This window comes from Motacilla alba, chromosome 11 (genome assembly GCF_015832195.1).
Source record: "Motacilla alba alba isolate MOTALB_02 chromosome 11, Motacilla_alba_V1.0_pri, whole genome shotgun sequence".
In the NCBI taxonomy this organism is placed as follows: Eukaryota; Metazoa; Chordata; class Aves; order Passeriformes; family Motacillidae; genus Motacilla; species Motacilla alba.
Genome location: NC_052026.1, coordinates 33,974 through 58,675, shown reverse-complemented (window position 1 = coordinate 58,675; position 24,702 = coordinate 33,974). Strand labels below are relative to the sequence as shown.

General features: G+C 50.7%; 1 protein-coding gene across 1 annotated transcript; it reads right to left on the bottom strand.

Moving 5' to 3' along the window:
* Positions 1–1,607: 1,607 nt before the first annotated feature.
* LOC119705736 (hydrocephalus-inducing protein homolog) lies at positions 1,608–23,939 on the bottom strand (the record flags this gene model as incomplete). The annotated part of the gene is made up of 21 exons (XM_038148501.1): positions 23,838–23,939; positions 19,083–19,208; positions 18,711–18,830; positions 18,443–18,577; positions 18,044–18,243; positions 16,447–16,571; positions 15,673–15,874; positions 15,090–15,273; positions 14,635–14,734; positions 14,022–14,140; positions 12,753–12,976; positions 11,818–11,885; positions 10,857–11,092; positions 10,019–10,119; positions 8,692–8,827; positions 8,079–8,243; positions 5,694–5,846; positions 3,584–3,822; positions 2,978–3,230; positions 1,852–1,995; positions 1,608–1,685 (listed from the first exon to the last, which is right to left on the bottom strand). Coding segments are annotated over exons 1-21 (3,210 nt in total), but the record flags the coding sequence as incomplete, so codon positions are not given.
* Between the last annotated feature and the right edge of the window lie 763 nt (positions 23,940–24,702).

The window sequence follows — 24,702 nt, the reverse complement described above, 5'->3', positions numbered from 1 at the left end:
GGCCGAGATGTGAGCGCTCTAGCTGGGTTGGGAAGGGGGTACATGGAGATCAGGACTCTTCATGGATTGACACACATCAGAAGCTGGAAGCCTTCTCATCATGATGCACACACAAAGACCTCATGTTACATTGCAAAGAAAATAAGCCAAGAAATCCCAAACTCAGCACAGGTCTGTAGGATCTGAGTGAGCTTCTCTGAGCAAAACTTCCCTAATTCTACCTCCCCAGACTCCCCATGTCCAGCTGCCACTTTCAGGGCACAGGACAGAAGGGCAGTAAAAAGGGAGGTTGGCACGAGTATGACTTTTTCGTGGCCAGTTGAGGAGGCAAAGCAAGTGGCAGGTGCACAAGAAAATCCACCTCTGTTTCCAGGGAATCCTGTGCATCTGCTGGCTCCTGGTCAGAGTCCTCCTGAGCAGAATCCTCCTGGGCAGAATCCTGCGTTGTTTCCGGGGTTTCGGTTGGCTTGCCCACACGTTTAGTCTTGAAGTATCTGCGTGGAAACACTCTCTTCTTCTTTGATGACTGGGGTTGGAATGTAGGTGGTGGAGAGAGGAACCTGGAAAATAACATAACTATGATCGTGGACCTGTAGTGGGAGAGAGAGGTGCCTGCAAGAGCAGCTCCTCACTGCCACGCGGCCCCTGGCTGGGTGCTGGTGTGGCGAGCTCAGCAACAGCCACTCCAAAACCAGGCTGGAGCAGGTTCATGCTCGGAGCAGCACAGGGATGAGGCTCATACCTTATGTTGTGCAGGTGTCTGTCCGTCAGGAATGTCCAGTGGTACTTGACGGCAAGTGGGCTGCAGTTGGTCATATCCATGTACAGCACCTGTTCGGTGTCATTTACGATGCAGCCAAAGTCCACGGCCTTGGCCTCGAGATGGAGATTTGGGAAGTGCACTTCTCCCTGGACAGTGATCTGCTGCTCACGAGGATGCTCCATGAAGCGCACCCTGAGGACCCTCTCTACCACCCAGCTATTCAGCTTTTTCTTCCAAGCCGGGTTAAACTGGATGCTGAGATGAAGTTCCTCCCCTACATCCACTCTCACAGGCTGCAAGGACATGAACAGTAATTAATCACCTGTGGGATGATGTCCCAAGGTCTGACAGCATGAAACAGTAAATGCTCAAAGTGTGACCCCAGCATGAGCTTCTCAGCTCATGGTTCATTTCTCTACAGCAGTGTCTGACTGCAGGCACCACAGTCTAGTCCAGGATTCCCTCAGGCTCCCGCTTCTGTGCTCTGCCCCAGTACAAGGGGGTGGCTGCTGGGGAGCTGGCATGCTTTCCAGGAGACACCTTTCCTGCATGGCTTGCCCAGACCCAGTTGGCCTGCTCCCTTCTCCCTGTGCCTTAATCCAGGATGGATTTTCTCAGTTCAGGTAAGATTTTGATTCCTTCAGCAGCTCTGCTGATTCAGCTCAGGCCAGCCCACTGCTGAATTACAGAAGAAACTTCTGGACTCAAGGAGCTCCCAACAGAAAGGCACCACCACATCCCTCCTCTTCAGACCCCACTGGAGGAGTCCAGGGCTGCTCACCTGGCCATGTGGGAGGGGCTGCTGGTCCTTGTTGCAGATCAGGAACGGCTGCTTCAAGTCCAGCACAATGTTGAATGGCAGCAGGCAGGTGTTTTTTAAAGACAAAGGCTGGTACTGCAGCCCCAGGACATCACCGGGTTTCTACAGAAACAGGAGACAAGGGAAAACAACCTCATGTGCCATAGACCTCCTTCCCCTTCCAATGCATTTCACATTTTTCAATCTCAGAAGTGCATCTATTTCCATCTGCTTCCAACCAATTTAAGAGTTACACCTTTAAATGCCAGGATGCAATCTGGAGACTTACCTTTTCCACACGGAAAGTGATTGCTCTGGAAGACATTTGTACAACAGGGCAAATGAAGTTGCAGATGACATCCATTTGCATTATCTGTTTCTTTGTTGTCTCTTTCCCCACGACAGCCTGACACAGCAGCCGCTCCTTCACCACCTGCATACAAGATTCACTTGTCTCCCAGTGCGTGCTGGCAGGCCCAACACCCCACACTGGCTTGCCAACCCACCCATGGGCCCTATTCCTGTCACTTATTAGTAGGGACTGTAATTAGTCTCTGCTCTCCTCAATAGCTCTTTTCTTTCTGTGCTGCCACCTATTTATTCTAAATATCTGTGCCCAGGTGCCCTGCAGCCAGGGAATGCATGCCAGACTTAGCTGGCAGCTTCTCTGCAGAGCTTCAACTTCCCCTGGAAAGGAAGGTCCAGGAAGGAGACCACTCCCAGATTCTGCTAAAATCTCCCCCTCTGAGTTGCTCTCCAGGAGTGCTGCAAAACCTGGCTGTCCCTGGGACACCAGGGCTGGCTGAGAGACTGGGGGGAAGCAGTAATAGAAAAGTTGACCTAAGTCAACTTGTCAATTCTGATGATCCCTGGGAACCGTTTCCTGCCTGGACGGACATCGCACTGATCATTAGAGCTGGCACGCTGTGTTTTCCCCCTCCAGGACTCATAGCTAGACCAGCCCTGTGCCCATGTTTGTCTTCAGAGGAAAAGCAATGCTGCTCCCAGACACTCCTGCCATTCACAGGGCTTTTGTTTTACTCCCTGCTTCCCTCAGAAAAAACACTTGACAGTAGTTTAATTTGCTTCCTGCCTGGGCTTCTAGTCTAAGTGCAACTTCTTTTCTCTGCTCTTCCTTTCTGCCTCAGCACATGACACAGGTAACGCCTGTCTGCCCGAAGGAGCAGTACTTCCCTCAGCCTGTATTTTGGGATCAGCAAGTTGGGTTTATGCTAGCTAGGGAAACACAAAAGAGCCTTAGCAACTGACGGTGGCCAGCAAGGAAAGCAACTGGCCTTAAAACACTTTCTTGAAGTCACTTGCTGCTTTTCCCAGGCAATGGTCAAGGGGCTGCAGAAGAAGCCGCAGCGGAGGGGATCTGATGGGGAAGGCTCAGCCCTTGGCAGGGGCCTCACCTGGACAGTGCTGGAGCAGGCTTCCAGCACCATGTCCACAGACTCGCCCTGCCTCAGCTCCACCTGCAGTGGCCGCAGCTTAAACACGGGGCTGCCAGGTCTGGGGATCTGGGAAGCATTTTTGCTTTTGCCACCGCGGGCAGGGGGACGAGTACGGCGCCGGAAGGTGCGGGAAACTTCTGTGCTCCAGTACAGCCGATGGATGCGTCGTCCTCTGTTTGTCATTTTGAAATGGAAATAGCAGGGAGTAAGGCTAGAAAAGAAGGAGAGATGGAGAATGTCATGAGAGCTGCTATTTTCCCGGCATCACTCAGCTTCAGCTTCACCCTGATGGCACAGCGGGACTGCACACTCTGCAATAAAACCTCTCCCCAAAAGGCTGCTCAGGCTCAAAGCTTCAGCCCGGCCAGGTCGTCCAGCTTTTCCATTTCTGTGGCTTTCCAGGATATCTAGCAACTCTCAGGTGACATATTTCTAAAGGAATGCCTGTGGCTTCAGGGAAACAGAGCTGGGACCTTGAGTACTGAAGATCTAGTCTGAAGGACTATGGAAAAATTGTTCCTTGCTGAACGCACAGGAGATGTGCAAGTTTCTAGAGTCTCCTACCTGAAGTGGGACTTCAAGTCGAGCTTCGGAAGGAGAGGCTTGTCCATGACAACTGTGGTGCCAATGCCCACAGCCTGGGCAGTGATGATGGCAATAAGGCTGTCCTCAACGAACACCTTAATCTTCTCCTGGAATTTCACTGTGTCATTCAGGTTTGCTGTGACAACCACGGACACCTCACAATTAGGGGGGACCTCTCCTTTACTGGGCTCAATTTTCCAGCAGCAGCATTTCCTTTCCTGTAAGGCAAGCCAAACAGAAACTTAGATGGAAGCCATGGACCCTGCTCTGCTGTGAGGTGCAGGAAACAGGAAGGCTAAAGAGAGGAGTATAAAAACCATAAAGGTTTAATTTCCCTAAATGTAAGCTATGCTGTCCAGCACAGCAACTCCCCAAGAGCTTATACAACCTGTATTTTATCTTCCTTTAACACCCTCAGGTCATTAGCCGCGTTTTGCTCAACCCAAGGGATGCTCCTCCTCAGGAGAAGGGAGTTCCCCCTCCCGGCTCTCTTTGGAGTGCTTGCCAAGGGAAGCTATTTATTCTCTGCTGGCTTCCCGACAGCAGAGCTGGGTCTGCACAAAGGCTCCCAATGGCCGGAGGAAGGCAGGACTGCTCAAATCCCAGCCCAGCAGCCACACAGCTGGAGGACACTGCTGAGAGCCTGAAGAATATCTCTGCAAAGCCAGCTGAGCAAAATCCCCAAGTCTCCTTTCCCAAGGGGCCATCAGTGCATCTCAACACCCCCTAAAGGACTGAAGCCCTCCCTCCCCACCCATCATCAGCTGCAGAGAGGTGCCCCAGTGCCCTCTGCTTTGGAAAAGTCACCTCCAAATGGTTGGAGCAGAGCAGGAAAGCAGGAAGCAGAAAGCAAACTGGACAGACAACATGTGCTCTGTGGGCATGGCCCACTCTTCCCAAGAACTCTTGCCATCTGGTTTCTCATGGACTTCACGGATTGGGCAAGAGAGCTGGAAGCTGCCCCAAGGAGGGAGGAAAGGCCTTGCACCAGCACAGCTGTAGAGACACAGCTCTGCAGGTCCAGCCCTGGTACGAGCACGTGAAACCCAACCTTTACACACCACGACCACCCAGCCAAGATGCATTGCTCCCTGCAGAGGCTGAAAGCAGAACTCCATTGTGGAGTCATGAAAAGCTGCCCTGGCAATCCTCCACTTTGGTGTAATGTTTACCCCCTAAACAGCTGGAAAAGCAGCAAGAGGAAAATTCACACCCCTCCTCCTTAGCCCAAGAGGTTGAGCCTGGACTCTCACACAACACCTGATGACTTATCCACAAATACAAACAAGTCCACCGTGTCAGGGTTGGCTTTAACCAGCTCCAGAAGTTGAACCCACCCAATACACAGAAGGTCAAGTCTCTTTTCAAAGCTTGTTTCAAGCCTTTCACAGATGCCCCCTCCAGCAGGGAGCACATCCCACTCAGCCCCAAGCCACGTACCCTTCCTGGCTGCCTCTCCTGCCAGAGGAGCAGCTGCAGCTCCAGCCCTGTGGCTTGTCCCCCTGTGTAACCTCCACGAATGAAACAACCTTCCTCTGCAGGTGCTCTCCAGAGACATTCTGCAATGCTACAGAGACCACAGGCTCTGGGGGCGCACAAGCCTCACAGGTGCATTTGTTTGCGACAGCACTGCTGCTTCGACCCACAGGAGTCGTGAAACTTGCCTTCCCATGAGCAGTTTGAGGGCAGATCTCACACCCAGGTTTCTGCCATTAACACAAGTTTGGCACAAAGCAAATGCAGGATGGAATGGGGAGTCCATGGGGAAATCCATGCCCTCTTAGGAGCAAAGGGCTGCAGGCTTCTCTTGATCTCAGAGCTCCAAAAACATGACTTGCACAGCTCTCTTTATTCACAAAATAAAGAGAGAACTTGCAAACATGACCCAGACTCCTTTCTGCTCCAGCCTCTCTGCAAACTATTTCACAGAGGCGTGCCTGAGATCCTGGCTCCTCTTGCTTGCACTCGGATGCAATATCTTGCTTCCACCCACACAGAAAACAATACAGAAACATTGCATACAAAAAACAGGTCAAGGGCTGCTAGTAACCAGCACTTGTCCCTGGAAAACAGCCCCACAGACACTTACCATCTCTACCTGGAAGGTTGCAGGAATCTCACAGTGATTGACAAGTCGCAAAGTTTGGAAACAATCTTCTAAGACTGGGATAGAGCCAAAGTTTATCTCTTGCGGGTAGACATAAACAACGGGTCCCTGGCCGATGAACTTCAAAAGGATTTCCTGTTCCAGGAAGAAGGTAGGAAACATCAAAAAAAAAAGTTGCAACACGGGCAGTTTTAAAAACATAGCCAGCTCTAAGAGCATTCCTGGACTGGGGATAATGATGGCTGTTTGAAGCTGTCAGTGATGCAGACTGAAACAGAAGGCCTGGAGCGGGCGTGGGGCCTGCAGTGATCCCACCTGAAAGCTACAAGCTCCCATTATCAGAGGACAAAGAACTGCTGTTTGCCATGCTTGCTTCTTCACACCTCTTCCACATGGCTATTATTTCCTTTACCTCCTGCCTGCTTCATTCACTGCTCCATCTTGGCCCAAACCACCTTCCCAACTTTCGCTGCTGCACAGCCATCCTTGAACACTCTGTTCTTGAAAATCCAAAAAGCTACACTGGCAAAACCAGCAGGAGTCAGAAGCAAAGCAGGCTCTTCAGAGCTGAGATGAGGCAAGTTAGCTGCCTTCAATTTGTGCTTATGTCTAATCTTCATGTATATGAGTAAGGGGCACTAATTAGTAATTGCATCATTCAAGCAGTATTTTTTTTCCTGCCAAAAAAATGGCTGAACAGACTAAATGGTAATCTGAAACTCAAAAGGATTGTTCTTGCAGAGCTGGCACAGCCAGTGGGACAAGGAACATGGATCCCTTTGCTAAACTACCTGCTCACAGCAGCAGAAACCAGGACAATTGATTCAGTCTTGTTGCATTTCACTGGTCCTAAATAGCCCAAGTCTTACAGAGGACTTGAATGCATAAAACTCACAATGCCAATAAGATTCACTGGAGGGCTTGAAGTATGTTTTAACTACAGAAGAAACCAGGGTCCATGATGTAAAACCTTTAGTGATGTCTGACTTGAGGGAATGGCATTGACAGCTGCCAGAATTACCTTCAGTCAGAAGGAGCAGCATCCAGAAATGTATGTCCCTTTGGGACACAGATGACTGTGCAAAGAAGAGCCAGAAACTATGTGCCATGGCTGGTACTTCAAGAATAAGGAACTAAAGCCCTGCATGATGACGACAGATCTTTTATTCCTCTGGGAGAAGGCAGGCCCAGGGGGCTGCAGCCTGGCTGATGCTGCCCAAGGCTCCCTGGAAGAAGAAGCTGGAGGGAGGAGCTGTGCCTCACCAGCTGGCTGTGCTTCTAGGTGACAGTGGGGCAGAAGCAGCAGAGGCAGGGCAGAGCCCTTTGCAGATGAGCAGAATAGCACCTGGAGGATGCCTGGCCCAGCTTCAGTTAGGGTGTGACAGTGAGGACAATAGATCCTCACTGAGGAAAAGGCTTATAAAAACACACAAACCCTTCATCTACAGTATTCTTAAAAGGGACAAGAACAGCCCTGCTCAGCAGCGTTACAGGCAATGCGACACTCAGGAAGGAGAATAAAAGCAGACAGCAACTTTGGCCTCAGTGTTACTGCTACACACACCCCCCCACATCCTGCAGCACTGCTGGCTTTGCTGGGGTGCTCATGTCACAAACCAGACTGTGTAGGGATGAAGAGCAGCCGTGCCTGGCAGACTGGGCCTGCATTTTGTAGTCACTCTTGCTGTTATGATATATGCCTCTTTTAGGAGCTCTTTTAGAATCTTCTTTAGAATCCTTAGAATCTTCTTTAGAATCTTCAGAGTCCTCTTTTAGGAGGCTTGAGTTCAGGAATTGCTTGCCTTATCCATTTCCAAACTTGGTGGAAAAAACAAGCCAAGTCTGTGCTCCAGATGCAAGCTGTGTGGGCATTCCTATAGTTTTGGCTGGGCTTTTGTTGAGGAGATAGGATGGGTATTTCTCAGGTCTGAGGGACCTGGCTTTCAGAGGAGCCTCAGTCCAGCTCTGCACAAACCATTCCTTCAGTGTTTGCTTTAGCAAAGAGTGCTTGCTTTAGCAGGATTCAGGGACGTCCCTGTGTGATGCTGAACAGTTGGAATGAAGCAGCGCTTGTGTTCATCTGATAACACGGCAGAGTATGAGACCCGGGGACTGGTCTGGGTTTCAGCCTGGCCTTGTTATCCCATCTCCCACATTTGTAACTATACGCTGGGTCAGGCACTGAGATTGCCACCTATGAGGCTTCCACTCTTCCTCTTTCCTAGGCATAAGCTGCTGCTTGTGCCACCAGTCCCTTCTGTCCTTGTCCACACCAGCCATATATCACAAGTGCCTGGAAGAATCCCTGTGCAGTTTGCACCCCACTGGGATGAGTTGCTCAAGGCACACATGTCCCCTTGCTCTCACCTTTGGGGGTCCTGGTCTCCCAAACACGGCCAGCCCAGCAGTGATGGTGCACTCTCCCAGGCGCCGGGCCTCGAGTGCAATTGGGATCTCCACCGAGCTGTGAGGCTTGATAATCCCAGACGGCACAGGGCTGGCGTACCTCGCAGAATCCTCATCCCTGCCTTCCTGGAAGGGACAGAATCAAAAGCATCTTCAGAACTGAGGAAACTTTAAACTCCTTAACCTCTACCACAAGTGCAACTCCCACACGCTTGTAAAAATTCTCAGGAGAAAGCAGAAAGGCAAAAAACAAGATGCAAGGTCTAGGTGTTGAGCATCCCCAGCGGGTCCAAAAGCTGCTGCATCCACAGACACGCACTTTGGTGCCAACAGCCTCCTTGCATCAGATTTGCACTGCCCTCTAAGCTCTCCCACTTGAAAACAAGTCAAGGCTCAGAATCTCAACATCTTCCTCAAGATGGTAAACTGCTTCCTAAAGTTTGTATTCAGGTTCCTGTTCTCAGAAAACCTTTAGCTTTGAAGAGAAACCAGCAAGGTCTTATCCAAACCCTTTTCTTCCCCTAATAAGCCCCTCAGGAACATTTGAGGGGAGGAGATGGACGCAAGGCCAAACCTGAGGGAGAACATAGTAGCAGCCAGGAAAGTCGCTGTCATTCACAACGGTCAGCTTCTCATAATAGCGGGCCTTTAGAAAGCAGTGCCCAAACATCACGACGGGGTTGGGCACTCGCAGTGGAGGAACGATGCATCTGGGCAAAGAAATGACCCAAGGGAATCAGAGATACTGAGAGCATGGAGAACTTTTGTCCTCGAAGAGCATGCAATGGAGCGTAAGATACTTGTCAAATCTAATATAGTAGAGCAGTAGAGTAGTCCTACTGTAGTCCAGAGCTGTCTTAGCAGTTTTGCCCCTTCTTTGCCCAAGGACACCTGCAAGGACTCCTGTAACAGTCCCAGTGGTCCATGAGCTCTGGGGGAGCCTTTCCAATGAGGACCTGTGCCCACCAAGGCTCAAGGAATACAAGACTCCAGTGTATCAGTGAAAATGACTCCCTTTTCTCTTTCAGCACTGTTGTCCTGCGTGAAAACGGAATCATCTCTTCCAGCACGGGAGGGCACAAGGCCCACAGTGCAGGTGATCAGCTTCTTCCAGTTCCTACAGCTCCCTCAATTCCTTACCCCATGGGTCTCTACACTGACTGTCCCCATTTGTGCTTGCTTTACCAAATGGCAGCCCAGGCACTGCCTGGATGCCTCTGCCCTGGGAGAGGGAACAGCACCAGGGAGCTGCACCCCTCTTGGCATTCAACTGACACCCACAGCAGCACAGCAGGATGGAATGGAATGGAATGGAATGGAATGGAATGGAATGGAATGGATGGAATTCTGCTGCAGCAAGAACAACTTTTGGTCTCAACTCTGAGAACATTACTCAAAAGAGCCAGAGGGAAGCAGCGAAACCTGAGCTGACCTGCCCCATCAAGGACTACAGTCCTCTTTGTAAGATCTTTTGCTCTCCCCACTCCTGCCTGGAGCCCTTCCCCACTGCTGCACTGTTGAAGTGAACCAGACCCCAGCTCTCAGCAGGCTGCTCACTGTGTTCCAAACCACTGATGCAGGGTGGTCACAACCCAGCACAAGTTCACCACTTGCAGGAAGAAGGACAGGCAACCCTTTGGAAATTTGTTCCAGCTCAAGCACCAAAACCCCAGGCCAACAATTCATGCTATTCCCGCTCCCTTTAGAAAAAGGCCTAGGGCCATGCCTGGCTGTGAGCAGGGGGGCATCTCACTATGGGCTGCTTTCCTAGCACTGTTCTCATGTCTCGATGGGCAGATCCAGCTCATTAAGCAACACTTCTCCTTTGGAGCTGCAGCCAGGCAGTGTGCTGTGCTGGATGCATGAGGAAAGACAAGCAGGTGCAGGAAAGGGGTTGGTACCTGGCTGTGATGGGCAGTGTCAACACCTTCTTGCCAACATCAACCACGTCCAGCACCAGCTCCAGATTGTACTTTCCAGCAATGTTGGGACACAGGGTGACCTGGTAGAAGAGAAAAGAAGTGCAGCAAGTATTTGCTCACTCCCAAAATCTCATCACCCATGTGTGCTGTCCTCCAATTCTTGTTCCATGGTCGACAAAGGGAGGATTTTGCTTTCATTCCTCTGCTGGTCCATAAATAGAGCAACAGTCTTTGAGAGTAAGAAAAGCCCTCTGGCAATAGCAGATTTGCTAAAGGGACTAATTTTTCACCTGACTACAATGACATAAATGCAGAAGAAGTCTGTTGTCTTGAATGGAACGAGTCCAGCTTTACAGCAGGAAACTGCGGGCAAAGTGTGGCCCAGCACATGCTGGGCAGTTCATGGCTGCAGAGTATTTTCTGTCCCCACTGAAGATCCCTGCAGTGAATACAACTCATCTGCTGCCCAGGAGATGAGAAACAAGACCAGGAAGAAAAGAAAACTGCTTCCTCCAATGCTGTCTCTCTCTTTAACAGCAGCCTTCTCTTTTCCTTTCCTCTGCCCACTTCCAGTCAAATAAATCGCTCTCAAAACCACAAGAACGGCTTCAGGACTTGACCGTATGCTATTGATCTCAGCTCATGATTTTGGAAACAAAACAGTGCTCCTTGAGGAACATCCCGAGCAACCCAGCGAGCAGAGGCCTCACACCAGTGCAGATCTCCCACTCACACCATGCTCAAAGCTGGCACCAGAGCTAAAGCCCTCCCACACTTCAGTGAAGCTTCAGCCCCACAGGCTGGGCTCTTCCCATACCTCGATATCCTGGGATCCCAGGGCACGGACGGTCCCCCTGAAGGGACTTATGGCAAATTGCTTTAGCGTCTTAAGACATCGAGCTTCTGGCCTCCAATTCTGCCTACCGCTTCTGTGTATCTGAGTGTAGCTGTTAACACTGGGGTACATCAAGCCATCCCCAGGAACGCTGAGCTGGAAGTCTATGGGTGTCATGGAGGTGTTATACAGGCAACACTTCAAGGTGCGAGGAAAACCTAAGAAAATGACACAAATATCCATTTAGGCATCAATCTCTCATGATTCCTGGTGTGAATATCCTGGTAGGATAAAACTGAGCTTGGATTTTACTTCTTATCTGAACTACAGCTCATTGCAGTGGGACTATGGCTTGGCTGGCCAGCTATGTGTGGAGGAGACATCTCCCAGCTGCTTACCAAGAGTCATTTAAACCCAGATGGGGAGGAAAACCCAACTGCAGGCACAGCCCAGGGCTTCTCCATGCCCATCAACAGTGACTCCAGCAGGGAGGCAAGAGAGGCACAAAAAGGATGTCACGATCTCAAATGCCACTGAGGTAACCACATGCAGACAACATTCAGCAGCACAGTTAAAAGAAACAAAGATCAAACAGCTGCCCCCAGCTGAAGAAACCCTAGGAATGCAATCAGATTAAGCAGGATGAATCTGCTATCACAGAACCATATTCCTGCCTGGTGCCTTTCTTTATGGTGCCACTTAGTAAAAGGGAAACAAGAAGTGGCCAAACAGGGCCTTTTGAATCCTTTGGTCCTGTTGGATCTCATGATGGCAAAAGGGTACCTGAGGCACCAGCAGCCCTGGAATTAACACCTTGAAGAGGCTGTGGTGGAGGAACACGAGTGATGAATGCTCTTATGTTCAAGTGCTCAATTTCAGCACCACACAAGTGGTTCAAGTGCTCAACCTCTGACACTGTGGTGCGAGCCCAGGGCACACTCACCAAAGGCCATGTCACCAAAAGGGAGGGCGGGCATATCAAAATGGAAAGTCGGTCCCATCACGCAGCCCCTGTGAGGACAAAGGCAGGGAGGCAGTGCCTTTATTAAAGGGAATCACAAAGGGTTCCCATGTCCTTAGGGAGAGGGTGGATAAAAGCTGCTGCCAGAGCCACCCCAGGTTTCAAATCAACCCAGCACCCTGTGCTCAGCACAGCACCCATGTGGACAGTAGGCAGGCAAAGCAAAGTGGTCAGCAGCTGACAGATTATCTGGGACAGGCCTTTGAGCTGAAGTTTTACTTCTCCTGTCATCGCTTTTCTTCTTCTTTTCCCACCTCCACCCTTTGCTGAGTGAGGATTTTATCCTTTGCCGTGGCACCAGCCCGGGGGATGATGCCCATGTCCTTGGGACAGTTCCTGCTGCACAGTTCCCTGACTCCCACATCAGCCCTTTCCTGGCTGTGGAAAGGAGGCACCAGAGCACTTTGTGCACAGCAGCTGGGAGCACAGCCTGTCCCCCACAGCATGCCTGTGAGAGGTGAGGCTGCTGCTGCCCATCTGGGATGGGTTATTAACAGAAGTTTTTACAAACACTGCTGCTGCTGCAGAATCACCCAGGCTGGCCCATCTCCAAAGCCCTGGGGGCCTTGCTGGCTGTTCAGGTGGGACATCCCAGTGCAGCTACTGCCCAAAGCTGACCCATCCCACTGCCTGCCATGGCCCAAGGCAGAGGGAGATCCCTGCAGGGAGGAGTCATTCCAGCTCCCGGGTACCACACAGGCCAGAAGGCACCCCCACACTAAAGGGATGCCAGAGCCAAGATTAAGACCTCAGGCATCACCTTTTTTCTCTGCTCCACCACAAAACGAGGTAGATGGAAGATGATTACCCAGAGACAGCTACAGATGAGCCCAACAAGCTCCCAAAGCCCTCCTCACCTGATAGTGAAGGTCACAGGCTTAGGGCATTCAGTCACATGGAAGCAGAATTGTTCCTCAAACTCCCCCAGGATGGTGGGATAGAAGGAGACCCCGATGACCTGCAGCTTGTATGGTGCCACGATGCCCTCCTGGGGCAGAAGTTTGAAGCTGGAGCCCATGGCTGTGGTTGGAGGGACGAGTTTGAAGGGAGCCTCAATAGGCCCATCGTTGAACAGGAGCGCCTGCAGCAGCAGAAAAGCAAAGTGGAAATACATGAGCAATCTTCCTTTCTTACAGAAGTCTGAGTCACTTTCAAATTAAACTATCAACACCTGTAAAAGACACAAGAGGCCCTGGGCTGCAGAAGCAAAAAAAAAAAAAAAAAAAAATACAACTTTGAAATACAGCTTTGTATAGCTTTGGGTTTTTCATGCAAAGCAGTGATAACTTCACATAACCAGAGTCACTCTGGGCTTTTCCCACTGGCACAGACAGTCCACTTTGATCTGCAGCACAGAGGGGCTGCTCAGCATCACCGAGTTCATTCCCACTTGGCCCTAAGTGCAGCACTGGGCATCACAGCATTAGCAGTGACATCACCCCAGTGATTTCAAATGTGTCCAACCCCACCATGGGCAGGGCATGTTCAGCTTCCATTGCAGCCCAACCTGGTTACAGCAGGAGTGGGAGAAACCAGAAGCAAAGACGTGGAAAGTTCCTTTGCTTCCTTCCCAGAAACGCTTTGCTCTTTCTAGAGCCAGAGGCACACCATGGCTGAAGTGTGCTGAGGGACTGCTCAGCAAGGGAAAGCTCTGCCAAGCGCTGTGAGCAGCGCTGAGCCTGGAGGGTGGGTGGCTTTCCTCTGACTCCCACCAATATGCAGGAGGAACATGACTGAAAACTGTTTGCAGTGGACTTGAACTCAAACGCAGCCAGTTTGTTCCAGCTGCTTTTGGACAGCCTGAGCACAAAGGTTGATTTGTGTCTGGGACTGGAACAAAAGCCTCTGAACATGCAGCTTTTAGACCCAGTGTTGGTTTCATGTGTCGAGCGCTTTTGCAGGAAGCCTCCCAGCTGATCTCCAAAGGTGAGTGCCCAAAAGAAGGCGTTGGGGTTTCACCAACAACAGATGCACCTTTCAGACCCCATCCAAAAGATCGAGATTCCAGGAAATCCCCCAAATTGGACTAGTATCACAACTTCCCAAGTTGCCAGGAATCCCACAGGTCCACAAGGCTCACTGCTACCCTAGGGGCCACCAGGATCCACCCCAAGCCTGCTGCTTACCTCATATGTGTGGGTTACTCTGACACAAACCTCCCCGATGTTCAGTTCCTTAAAGACGAAACAGAGCCGGGGCCCAAGGCCTTCCCCTGTGAGGAACAGGGGCAGCCTCCTCTCACGGCCTGGGGAGAGATTTCTATTTCAGTACAGGAATTCCTTCTGCTATCTTGCATTTTCCAGGCTGCCTTAGTGCTAGTCCCTGACTCTGAGCTGCATGGGACTGGCTCCTGATGTCCCAGGAGAAGATATGGACCCTTCTCTTCCCTCAGGAGATGCAGTACATCCATAGAGACCATCCTTTCTTCTACCCCTATGTTGAGAGTGGAACTTTAGGAAATGCCAAAAATTTTGTTCTTCCTCCTTCTGGGTGCACCTCAGAGTCCTTTTCCCAAGGGAGGAGGAGCACACTAAATAAAGGCAGCATTCAGAATAGCTGAACAGAGGGAAAAATTGAAAATAGAGGAGATGCCCTGGAAGCTGCAGGGACAGTGGGCATGTGCCAGCACTGTCCTGCTGACCACAGACCCTTCCCAGCAATGACACAGGAGCCCAGTGATGTGGGGAGTATTTGCACCTCGCTTTCACTGCGCTGAGAGAGGCAGGGAAGGAGCCGTACCTGAGATGTCGCAGTAAACTACTCGCCTATAGACCCGGGCTTTCTGGGGCTTGAAGAACACTCTGATTTCAGCCGAGCACTTCGGCCAGATCTCACCCTCCTAAAGCAGAAGGAGACAGCAAAACATTTCTCTTCAGACATCACATTTCTTGTTTCCAACCACAGTCCTGTGAGCCGTTATTTAGAGTATCACGACAAGCAAGGAGTGAGTAACACTCATCAATAACACTGACAACAGAGTTTGGAAGCTTTAGTCAGGCTCCTGCAGCCTGCCAGGAGCCCACAGGGCAGAAATGCTTTTTGCAACCAGCTCTCTGACCTCACCAGAATCCCGATGACTTCTCTCTTGGCACACAAAGCCAGCTGAGGCAGGGATCAGTCAAGTGATCTTACTCAGGGATGAGGAGGAAGAGGAAGAAGAGAAGCACGAAGGGGGGTTCTCAGCCATCATTTACCTTCGGATCAAGGAAGAAAATGTCATCGTCGAACAGCATGAGATCTTCTCTGATCTCTGCCATCTCCCTCTGGAAGCTGTTGTTGAGAAGAGCAAGGCGTTCTATGAAAGTGGTGTCCACTCCGTGCTCCTTCAGCAAATCATTCAGCTTCTCCTTTTGCTGATGATATACCCTGGGATACTGCCTGCAGGCATAGGAAAGACAAACACGGCAGGTTGTTTAATAAGCCACGTCTTTGCAGAGAGAAGTGGAAGGGCAGGAGCAGCTCCGCAGCAAAGGGCTGAGCCTGAGCCATGGGGTCCCAAATGGATCAGAGGGTCACTTGTTCACTCCACACTTGCAAGCTCAGGAGAGCTTTCCAAAGCCAGCAGCCCTCAAGAGAACCTTCTGGCTCACAGCTGAGGGAGAATCCACCAGCCACCTCAGGCAGCTTTTCCTGACACACAAGTGCTTGCGGGAGGCAGGTAGAGATGGGACGGTTTACTTACCCTAAGCCATTCAAAAGCACCAGTATCTCCTGAAGCCATGCGTTAGTTTTACCCTTGGGCAAGGTATGTCACTGAAATGGATCTTTCAAACCTACCTCAGCTCCAGCTGATGCTCCTCTTCCCCAGTAGCAACAGCCTTCCACTGGAAGCGGGCTATGATATTACTCTGGTTGTGGATGAGCACAGTCGCGTGGTTTGACAGTGTGATGTACGTCTGCTCAACGGTCACGGTTCCCCTGTCCAGCTTGATGTGGGCCTCCACAGCACTTCCCTGAAGGCTTGTGTGGGTCTCTTCACCTGGAACAAAGCAAAGGGGAGTCTTTGCTCACCTCACTGGCTGATGGAAGCACAAGGAACAGAGCAAACCACAGGTAGCAGAAGAAAGTGTCACAGCTTTTAGCTGAATGAGCAGTTCCATGGAGCAGTACATGTATCACAAGCTGAGAGCTGCATGTGCACAGCATGACGATGTCCTGGACAACCTGCCAGCATTTCGCCCTCTAGAACAGACCCCTACCAAAGGCTCCCTCATTTCCAGAGCTTTCAAAGCTTCATTATTCCCAGCCAGCTCCTGGGATTCATCTGGGCTCAGACTTCAAGCTCACCATTCCTGTTGCAGGTGAGTGTTTCCCAGGCGAGATGCAAACAACAAATATCACACGTGCTCTCTAGAAATGGCTTTTACATGGAGCTCTACAAGGATCAAGATGACAAACTGCATGACTACAAGCTAGAAGACTACAAAATGAATACCATGAAAACTATCATCATCTCCCTCTTTAAACCCATGGCCACACCCACCTTTCTGCTTAGAAAGGGCTCTGCTCTGAGGGATGCACAGAGTGCCCTGTGCAGTGCCCAGCACTCACCTGTGTCGTAGTGCACGACAAGGGACCCAGAATGGTCACCAGTCTTCAGTGGCTGAAATTCTACATCCACCTGCATGCTGTCACCAACATCCAGAGTTCCCATGGCCGGAATGACAGAGAAAAGGCTGCAACACAGAGATAGTAGGACTCTTGGTGGAGATTTGGCGATGTTATCCCTTTTGCAGTCCAGTTCCCTTCTGCTCACTTGTGCAAGCAAAGAGCAAACCAACCACAGTCAGCAGAAGACACAACAGACAGGGTCAGAAACAGCTACTGACTCTAGTGTGAGGAGATCCAGTCCTCACAAGATCCTGTGGGATGAAGTGACCTCATCTCCCCCATACTCTGTATCCAGCTCTCTGCAATGAGGCTCAAGGGTCATTTGCATCTTGCTTACTTTCATCAGGCATCAGCTCCCCTTACTGACAGAGCTGGGCAAAAGTTATGGCCATGAGGATACCAAGGACCAAGTACCCCCGACACAATTTAGAAACAGAGCTGACAACTGAGCAAAGCTGGCAATTTTGTGACCGAGTCTCTCCAAGCACCATTCACCTGCACTTTTGGTAGATGCTGTGTGCAAGGAGGCTGCAACCTATTTCAAGTCCCACGGTACAGTTATCTGCTATAGCCAAATGTTCTTTTGTCCACTGGTGCCTCAACTGCCATTATTAAGTTTTTTGATTTTGGGAGAATTGGTCTCATTAAAAGCTGCCTCCCACACCAAGGACATTGTAAATGGAGACCAGACTTTATGGGGTATTTATTTTGGTGGTGACAAAAGAAGATCTGGAAATCCCAGAGAAAAACCATGCATGGATTTACAAGTTCCTGCCTACATATTTGCAGAGTCAAAAGCAGCCACCTGTTAGAACAGCATCTGAGGAGACTGCTTAAATAGCTTTGGCAGGCTTTGCTGGAAGCTCCTCTCGCACCCTCACGTTTCACAGCAGAAAAGTCAATTTGCCTTTTGATCTCTCTTTTGCCAGGGAAAAAAAAAATCAAAGCCACGCAGTTGCCCCAGGTTAGACAGCAGGTCTGTGCTGCATTCCTGACCTCAGCTCCTACACCAAGACCTCTGGGATCACATAACCCTCCACACACCACCAGCCAACTGAACTGCAGTTTCCTTGCAGATACGGTGTCAAAAATGCATTACCCTCTCCAGTTCAGCCAACAGGAGAAACAGTGATTGTCTTCTGAGACTGACAGGAACAGCACAGGCTGCCCACAGCACAGCTCACATGAGGCATCTGATGCGGGGACCACTGGAAAGCCACGTGCCTGTGGCCTCCCAGAGAATGGCTCTATTTGGCTGACAGTGGTGAGAAAGCATTCCTGAAGCTGCTTGTGCTCAGGAGGGTGCAAGCCAGCGACCAACATGTTCCAGCACCCCCCAGGAAATCTGGGACAGAGAAAGCTCAGAGGCTGCATCCTGCTTAAAACATGAGAAGCAACAGCAAGCCCCACACGTCCTGCCCACTTCCAGCCAGGGCTGCAGGGCAGCAGCTCTGATGGCTCCTTTTGCTGCTCTTTCCCGACTCTGTTATCACCCAAAGGTGGTATCCTTTGCACAAGAACAGATGGGCTGCCTCACCTCTGGGTGCTCAGCTGGAAACGAGCTTCCCGGTTACCAACATTGCGAATCAGCAGAGTCTTCTGGCTGCTGGACTTGACCGGACACACGGAGAAGTCCACCTGGTCAGGGAAGTCCAGGATGGCTCGGGCACCAATGGCCCGAATGGGCACAATGAACTTTTCCCTTTCAGTGCTGCAGACAAGCTCGTGGAAATAATCCTGCGGGAAAGAAACTGCTCAGCACAGAGCATTGATCCCCATCTTAAGCATGAGCAAAGAGCATCTCCCAGTTCTAGATCCTGTGCAACTCCACTGGAACCAGAACAGGTCCTCAAAACCCAGGCCAGATGTCCCGAATCCAGCCTTGCAGGTCCACTTTCCACTGAAGACGCCAATCTCTTGGGCCCTCCAGACTCACCTTGTTCACCCCAGGGGTGAAGCGGACACGGGCAGTCGTGTAGAGGCCCGGTGGCACCTTGCGGCACGCGTCATCGGGGCCCACCAGCTGGAAATAAGGGGAGTTCACCAAGGTGACCTTCATCAAGTGAGGAATCTGCAGGAGAGACATGGAATGATGGTTTTGCCACTTGTGGAGACAGGTGGACATGCCCTGGTGCCATCCTTAACCACCCTTCTCTGCTCTCCTCTTCAAGCGCACCGTTGAACCTCCACATCCCCGCACTTACATTGTCCCTGTTCCTCAGCAGCACGGGCACTTCATACACCTCCCCAGGGCTGTAGTTCTGAAACACCACCTCTGGTGGGCAAGGCTGAAATGAGCTCTGCTGTGGGTCAGCTGCCGACAACTGCAAGGAGAGGCCAGAGAGAGCAGAGACAGCTTCAGCTGCTGGGAGGAAGATTCTGCTCTGATCCCCACTGAAGTACAGGCTCTGGGGGAGGACATCTGCCCAACCCACACTGGGAAAACACTGGCTCTTCCACCTCTGCCCTGGGCTGGTCAAAGGCTCATGGACCACGCTGAGCAGGCTCAAGCCAAGCTGCTCTTGTGGGATCCTCCTCAATTATCACATCAACCAGCAAGGGCGGGGAAAGGCTACCTTGTGATGGGAGGTCTCATGCTTGTCTTGAGGCTGGACAATCTGAGGCAGACTCAGCTTCTTATCTCTGGCCAGCCTCTCCTTGGTGCTGAGAGACATCTCCTTCTGGAAGGCAGAGGGAGTCAGCTGAAAGGCAAAAAACAGCAAGAGTCTCAGAAATGCCCTTGTTCATAGAGGCTTTTCTTCTTCACTTACAACTGATGAATAATTTGCCATCACAGCCACTAGGACAGTTCTGGAAGCCCTGGAAGACACTTGCTGAAATACTTCGCGCCAATACATTAATAATACGGAGCGCCATACACACACTCCAAGCACATGGCTCTGTCCCATTAGTCTTGCCGTGGTTGGTGTGACATGTCTGGGGATTTCTGCTCTTTGGGCATTTGTTTCCTCTTAGGTCTCATTGGATCGAGGCAGTGACCTTTTCAGAGAGTGGGGAGGAGCTCCCAGAACTGCCCAAACTCCATCGCTGCACAACCCTCAAAACTCACAGTGAGGAGACAGCACTGCTGGCTGAGTCCAAGAGAAGCAGGAAAGAAAAGCTGTGCCAAGAGTGAGGTGCACAGGAATGTGTCCAAGTGTTAGCTCTCTCTGTTAATTAGCATTTGTTTTCTCTGTCTGGGCTGACAGAGCCCTCCACAGAAGAAAACAGAGGGCTGTCCTTGACAGAGCCTCAGCAGTGGGGCATCTTCAGTCAAGGGAGCTCCAGACAGCAAGGGACCTTTGTGGCCCTGACTCCAGCGCTGCCTGCAGGGCTGGAGCTGTGCCCACCCAGCAGCTGAGAGAGAGCAGCTGCTTTGGAAGCTCTTCCAGCTGGGACCAGCCGTGGCTCTCAAGGCTTTGGGCAGAGTTGGAGCTTTCCCCCCCTCATGCCCAGGTGCCCAAGGGCAGGCTGGTCAGAGCAGCACAGGTGAGTGCCCAGCCTGACAGAAGGGATTCCTGTGGCAAAGGGGAGGGAAAGGAGCCCATGCTGGGGGCTTCAGCTGAACATTGGTTCAACTTGGCTCCGCTGGCATAGCCAGGCCAGGCGCTGGGCTGTCCCTGAAACATCACACAGTGTTCCCTACTGCCCCAGGACAGCCCCCAGCAACAGGAGCATGGCACAGAGGTGGGGAGGGGGTCTGCAGCTTCCCAGCGCTGCTGGACAACGGGGGCAGGGAGAGCAGGGACACCAGGGGAGCTTCCAGCCTTAACACAGCCCCAGTGGCTACTCACAGTATCAGACTTCAGTCTGTCCCTGAGCAAAAGACGAGGTGTAGGTGTCTTTCTCGGGAATCCAGAAGCCATTCTGAAAGGAGGATGTCGCAGATGAGGGATAATGCCTCAACAAAACTGGAAGGAGCAACAATGGAGCTCTGAAAATCCAGAACCCAATTCATGGCAGACTCAAGGGATATACTGCTGCTAAAGATTCTCTATGATTTGAAAGTAGCTAAGTGCTTGTTTGGCAGAAGTAGCTAGTGGTGCTAGGCCTCTAGGTGGACTTTATTTGCACTATATGGCTACCTTGTGCAATTCAAAGATGGATTGTACTGAAACCTGGAGCTAAAATGCTGAACATTAATAAGACTTAGGACAGACAAAGCTGTAGCTTAAATATTACTTAAAAACAGCTTGAGTGGAGCTCCTCTTCCTTAGGCTCAACAACCCCTGCTCTCTCAGCTGCTCCTCACAGGACTTATGAGAGACTGGAATGTTATGGCTAATGGCTTAAATATTGCTATAAAGGACTTTTTGCCCATTGTGACAAAATTGAATAAAGAAGCAGAGCCCACCCAAGCCCACCCTTCCCTGGAAATGCCTCCTGACTGTGTGTTAAGCCGCCTAAGGGAACTTGAGACAAGATAAAGGTGACACCATTGTCCTGTTAGCTCAGGTCTGGGGAGAAGTGAGTAAGGCGGAGAGAGAAAAAGATATCCCCACTAAAGCCCAACCCAGCAGCCGTCCTGGAAATCAGCTCTATCTGCCTTCAGGCTGGGGAAGGCATAGCCACAGACTCGTCCGCTGAGGCCAGGTTTGCACACAAAGCTCCCATCAACAGAGGGGGAAGGAGGAAATTTTGGGGGTGTGGCGCAACCTCTGGTAAGAGGCAGTGGACACCCATCCTCCCTCGCACAAACTGGCTCAGCTCTAAAACCCCCCAGCCCCAGAAGGCCACATCCAGGGCACATTGCCATGAGGGGCAGCTGAGGTGGGGTCATAACCCATCAAAGCCCTCCAAAGTGCCCCCAGACCCATTCCTGAGGCCTTGCACCAGATGACTGCATGGCATGCAAAGTAACACAACAGACCTGAAAATCCACAACCCAATTCATGGCAGACTCAAAGGATATACGGGTGCTAAAGATTTTACATTTTTCAAAAGTAGCAAGAGACAGAGCCAAACTTGCCCCACCCCAGGGAGGTACCTGGGCTCTCCCACCTTGCCCAAATCTGCATTAATCCGTTGCAGTCTTACATTTTGCGAGACCTCACCACAGAGAAGACCAGAAGAGCATTGAATGGGATGGGATGGGATCCAAGGAATGGTGATACTTTCTACTAAATCTGTCTCTGTCACTCTCTTTCTTCCCCCTTTCCCAGCCCCCTCCCTCCTCCTTTTCCTATTTCTTTCCCCCTCTCTCTTCCTCACATTTACTGTTACATAAAATCCAGACTATTGACTGTGGCCTATGGTCTCATTTTGCACCTTAATTCAGGGGCATCTCCTTCATAATTTTAATAACCAGATCATAACAACCCACTGAAATTCGAACAGAACTCACTCGCCTAGAAGTAGTTTAAAGAAATACTATAGGAAAACTGTATAGACTAGAATATTTAAGAAATGTTGCATTTCTTCAGGGAGAAAAAAGCGCCATCAGTAGACCACATATTGTTCATCCCCTCAGCTGTACATGCCACCGAGCTGAAGACTGGCATTATCCCATCCTGTATTTATTTCCCTTTGGCATTCTCTTTCAGAGCACAGATGTGACAAACCCAGAAAGTACAACTTGAGTCAGTCTTTACCTTCAAACGAAATTCAGGACTCCCTGGCAGAGACCAATGTTCTGCGAGTTCAGGACTCCCTGGCAGAAACCAATGTTCTGCGAGTTTAGGAGTCCCTGGCAAAGACCAATGCTTTGCGAGTTCAGCAGTTGCTCACAGAGACCAATTCTCCGTGAATTCACAGAGCTCGCTCGCAAAAACCACCGTTCTGCGAACAATTCCTGTGGCGAGTGGCCGAGTGCCGCCGCCTACAGACGCCGAGGCTGCGAACGAGCAGCCGGGGCCGAGCTCCGGGCGCTGAGGCCGCTGCGCCGTCACAGACGCTGCGGGCCCGGGCGCGGTCACCCGGCAACCGCGGCACCGAGCGCGGGGCCGGGCCGGGCCGGGCCGCAGGGATTTGCAGAGGAGATTGGCACTTCTGCTCCTGACTTGACTGTAGTGCTGTCTGAAGAGTCTTTGTGTATTTGTGAAAGTTTAAAAGGCGGTGATAAAGGCACCTCTGGCAGGTCTATGCACTGCTCTTTGTATAGCACTGCGATGCTGGCCTGGCTGGAGCCCCAGCAGGGGCTGAGGGAGCTGGGAAGGGGCTCAGCCTGGAGCAAAGGAGGCTCAGGGGGGCCCTTCTGGCTCTGCACAACTCCCTGCCAGGAGGGCACAGCCGGGGGGTCGGGCTGTGCTGCCAGGAACAGGGACAGGAGCCCAGGGAACGGCCTCAGGCTGGGCCTGGGCAGGCTCAGGGTGGACAGCAGGAGGAATTTCCCCATGGCCAGGGTGCTCAGGCCTTGGCAGGGGCTGCCCAGGGAGCTCTGCAGTGCCCATCCCTGCAGGTGTCCCCAGAAGGGCTGGAGGTGGCACTCAGGGCTCTGGGCTGGGGACAAGGTGGGCATCGGGCACAGCTGGGACTCCATGGTCTCAGGGAGCTTTCCCAACCTCAGTGATTCAATGTGTCTATGATTCTATGAAGGGATGATTCAAAAGAGAGTTTAACTCCAAATCTATCACACACAAATATTACAAAGGTCAAAATTCACATGAAAGAAATTTAAGATTAATCTTTAGGATTGAAATGGTCATATGTCAATGTTGCATAGAGGTAAAGCCCTATAAAATAAGAGCCTTGTTACCCTTGTAAAATTATGGCTCGGGCCTGCTACTTCAGCTAAGTACAGCTGACAGCTAGCCTGACAGGTTCCTGTGAGAAAGGAATTTGCACCTGTGAGAAGAAATACTTCTACCCACATCTTCTAAGCAGGAGCCAAGAATGTAAACATCCTTAGAGAGGAAAGGTTTTGACTGGCATCTACATTAGCATCTACTAACCAATGAACTGAGTTGCAGTGAGTTACTAACCAACTGAAATGAAACACAATGCCTTTAGAAAACCATATAAATATGAGCTGTGAAGAATAAAGATGGGCTGTTGTGCATGAAGAACAGGTGTCTTGCCCGTCTCTACAGTGACATGTAAAGACAGCATTGCATGAACTGCCCTTGGGTTTAACATCTGCAGTGAAAAGTTAAACTGCACCTCTCTGTTAAGGATTATTGGCTCCAATTTCCTTGTCCTTGAAGAGAATTCAAAAGTCTTTATAGATCTATTACTGCTTATGTAAATAATAACACCTTCATGTTAACATGTAGGGATATAGTCTGATTATCATTATTGACAGGCCAATGGAAGAGAAAAAATGACCAGATTTTATAGGCTGACTTCTTCCCTCTAATACCTGGCCTTTCTGGCTGAGATGCCAGACTCATGACCACACCGCTTAATTCTTTTTCTGTTAAAGATGATGCAGAGTTGCGAGAAAAGCTGTGCCTCCAATGAGGCCTGGCCTGGTACACATCTAGTAAAAATGGCATTTCTGAGTTTGAAGTTTCCAAAAGACAGATCTTTGCCTTGGAAAATGCAACTCTCAATCAGTGACTTTCTTGGCAGAAGGTGAAATAAAGTGCAGCTTGTGCCTTTTCTGTGTTTATCCTTTGGTGGTTTTTCCCCTCTTACTGTGTGCGGGTTTTAGAGTTTGTTTGGTGTGGCTGCCTTTCCCCCGCTCTTTTCCCCGCGAGTGTTTTGGGGGGAGCAGAGGTGCAGCTGCCCCGGGAGGGCTGTGGCGGCCGAGCCGGGCGAGCCCAGCGGCGGGCTGGATTCATGGCCCCGGGCCCTGCTGCTGTGGATGGATCATGAGATGGCTGGCTCTCGCAGTTAAGGGATGAATCACGTGAATCATGTGAATATTGAGAATATTACGAGAGGCTTTATTGATGTATAGTTATGTTTCTGTAGTTTGGATGTTCTCTGTTCTCCCCACAGTTTCCCTTTTCGCAGCGCCTTCCCTCTTCCCTGTGGGCAGCACAGGCCCCCGCTCCGGCGCGGAGCCGCTTGACTACTTCTGTTTGATGAAGCCTTACCTACTGTGTCTGTGTGCCGAAAACGTGTTGGCACAGGGTTTTTAAAGTTTATTTTGTTTTCTGACTAAATTCTGATTTTTTTTATATAGTTTTACAGTTCCTGGAGAGATTGAAAAGCGGTAAATGCAATAATGCCTTATTTCCTATCAAATTTTAACATGGCCTGATTTCTTTAACAAGAATGCTAACATTCTTTAACATTCTTTAACAGGAATGC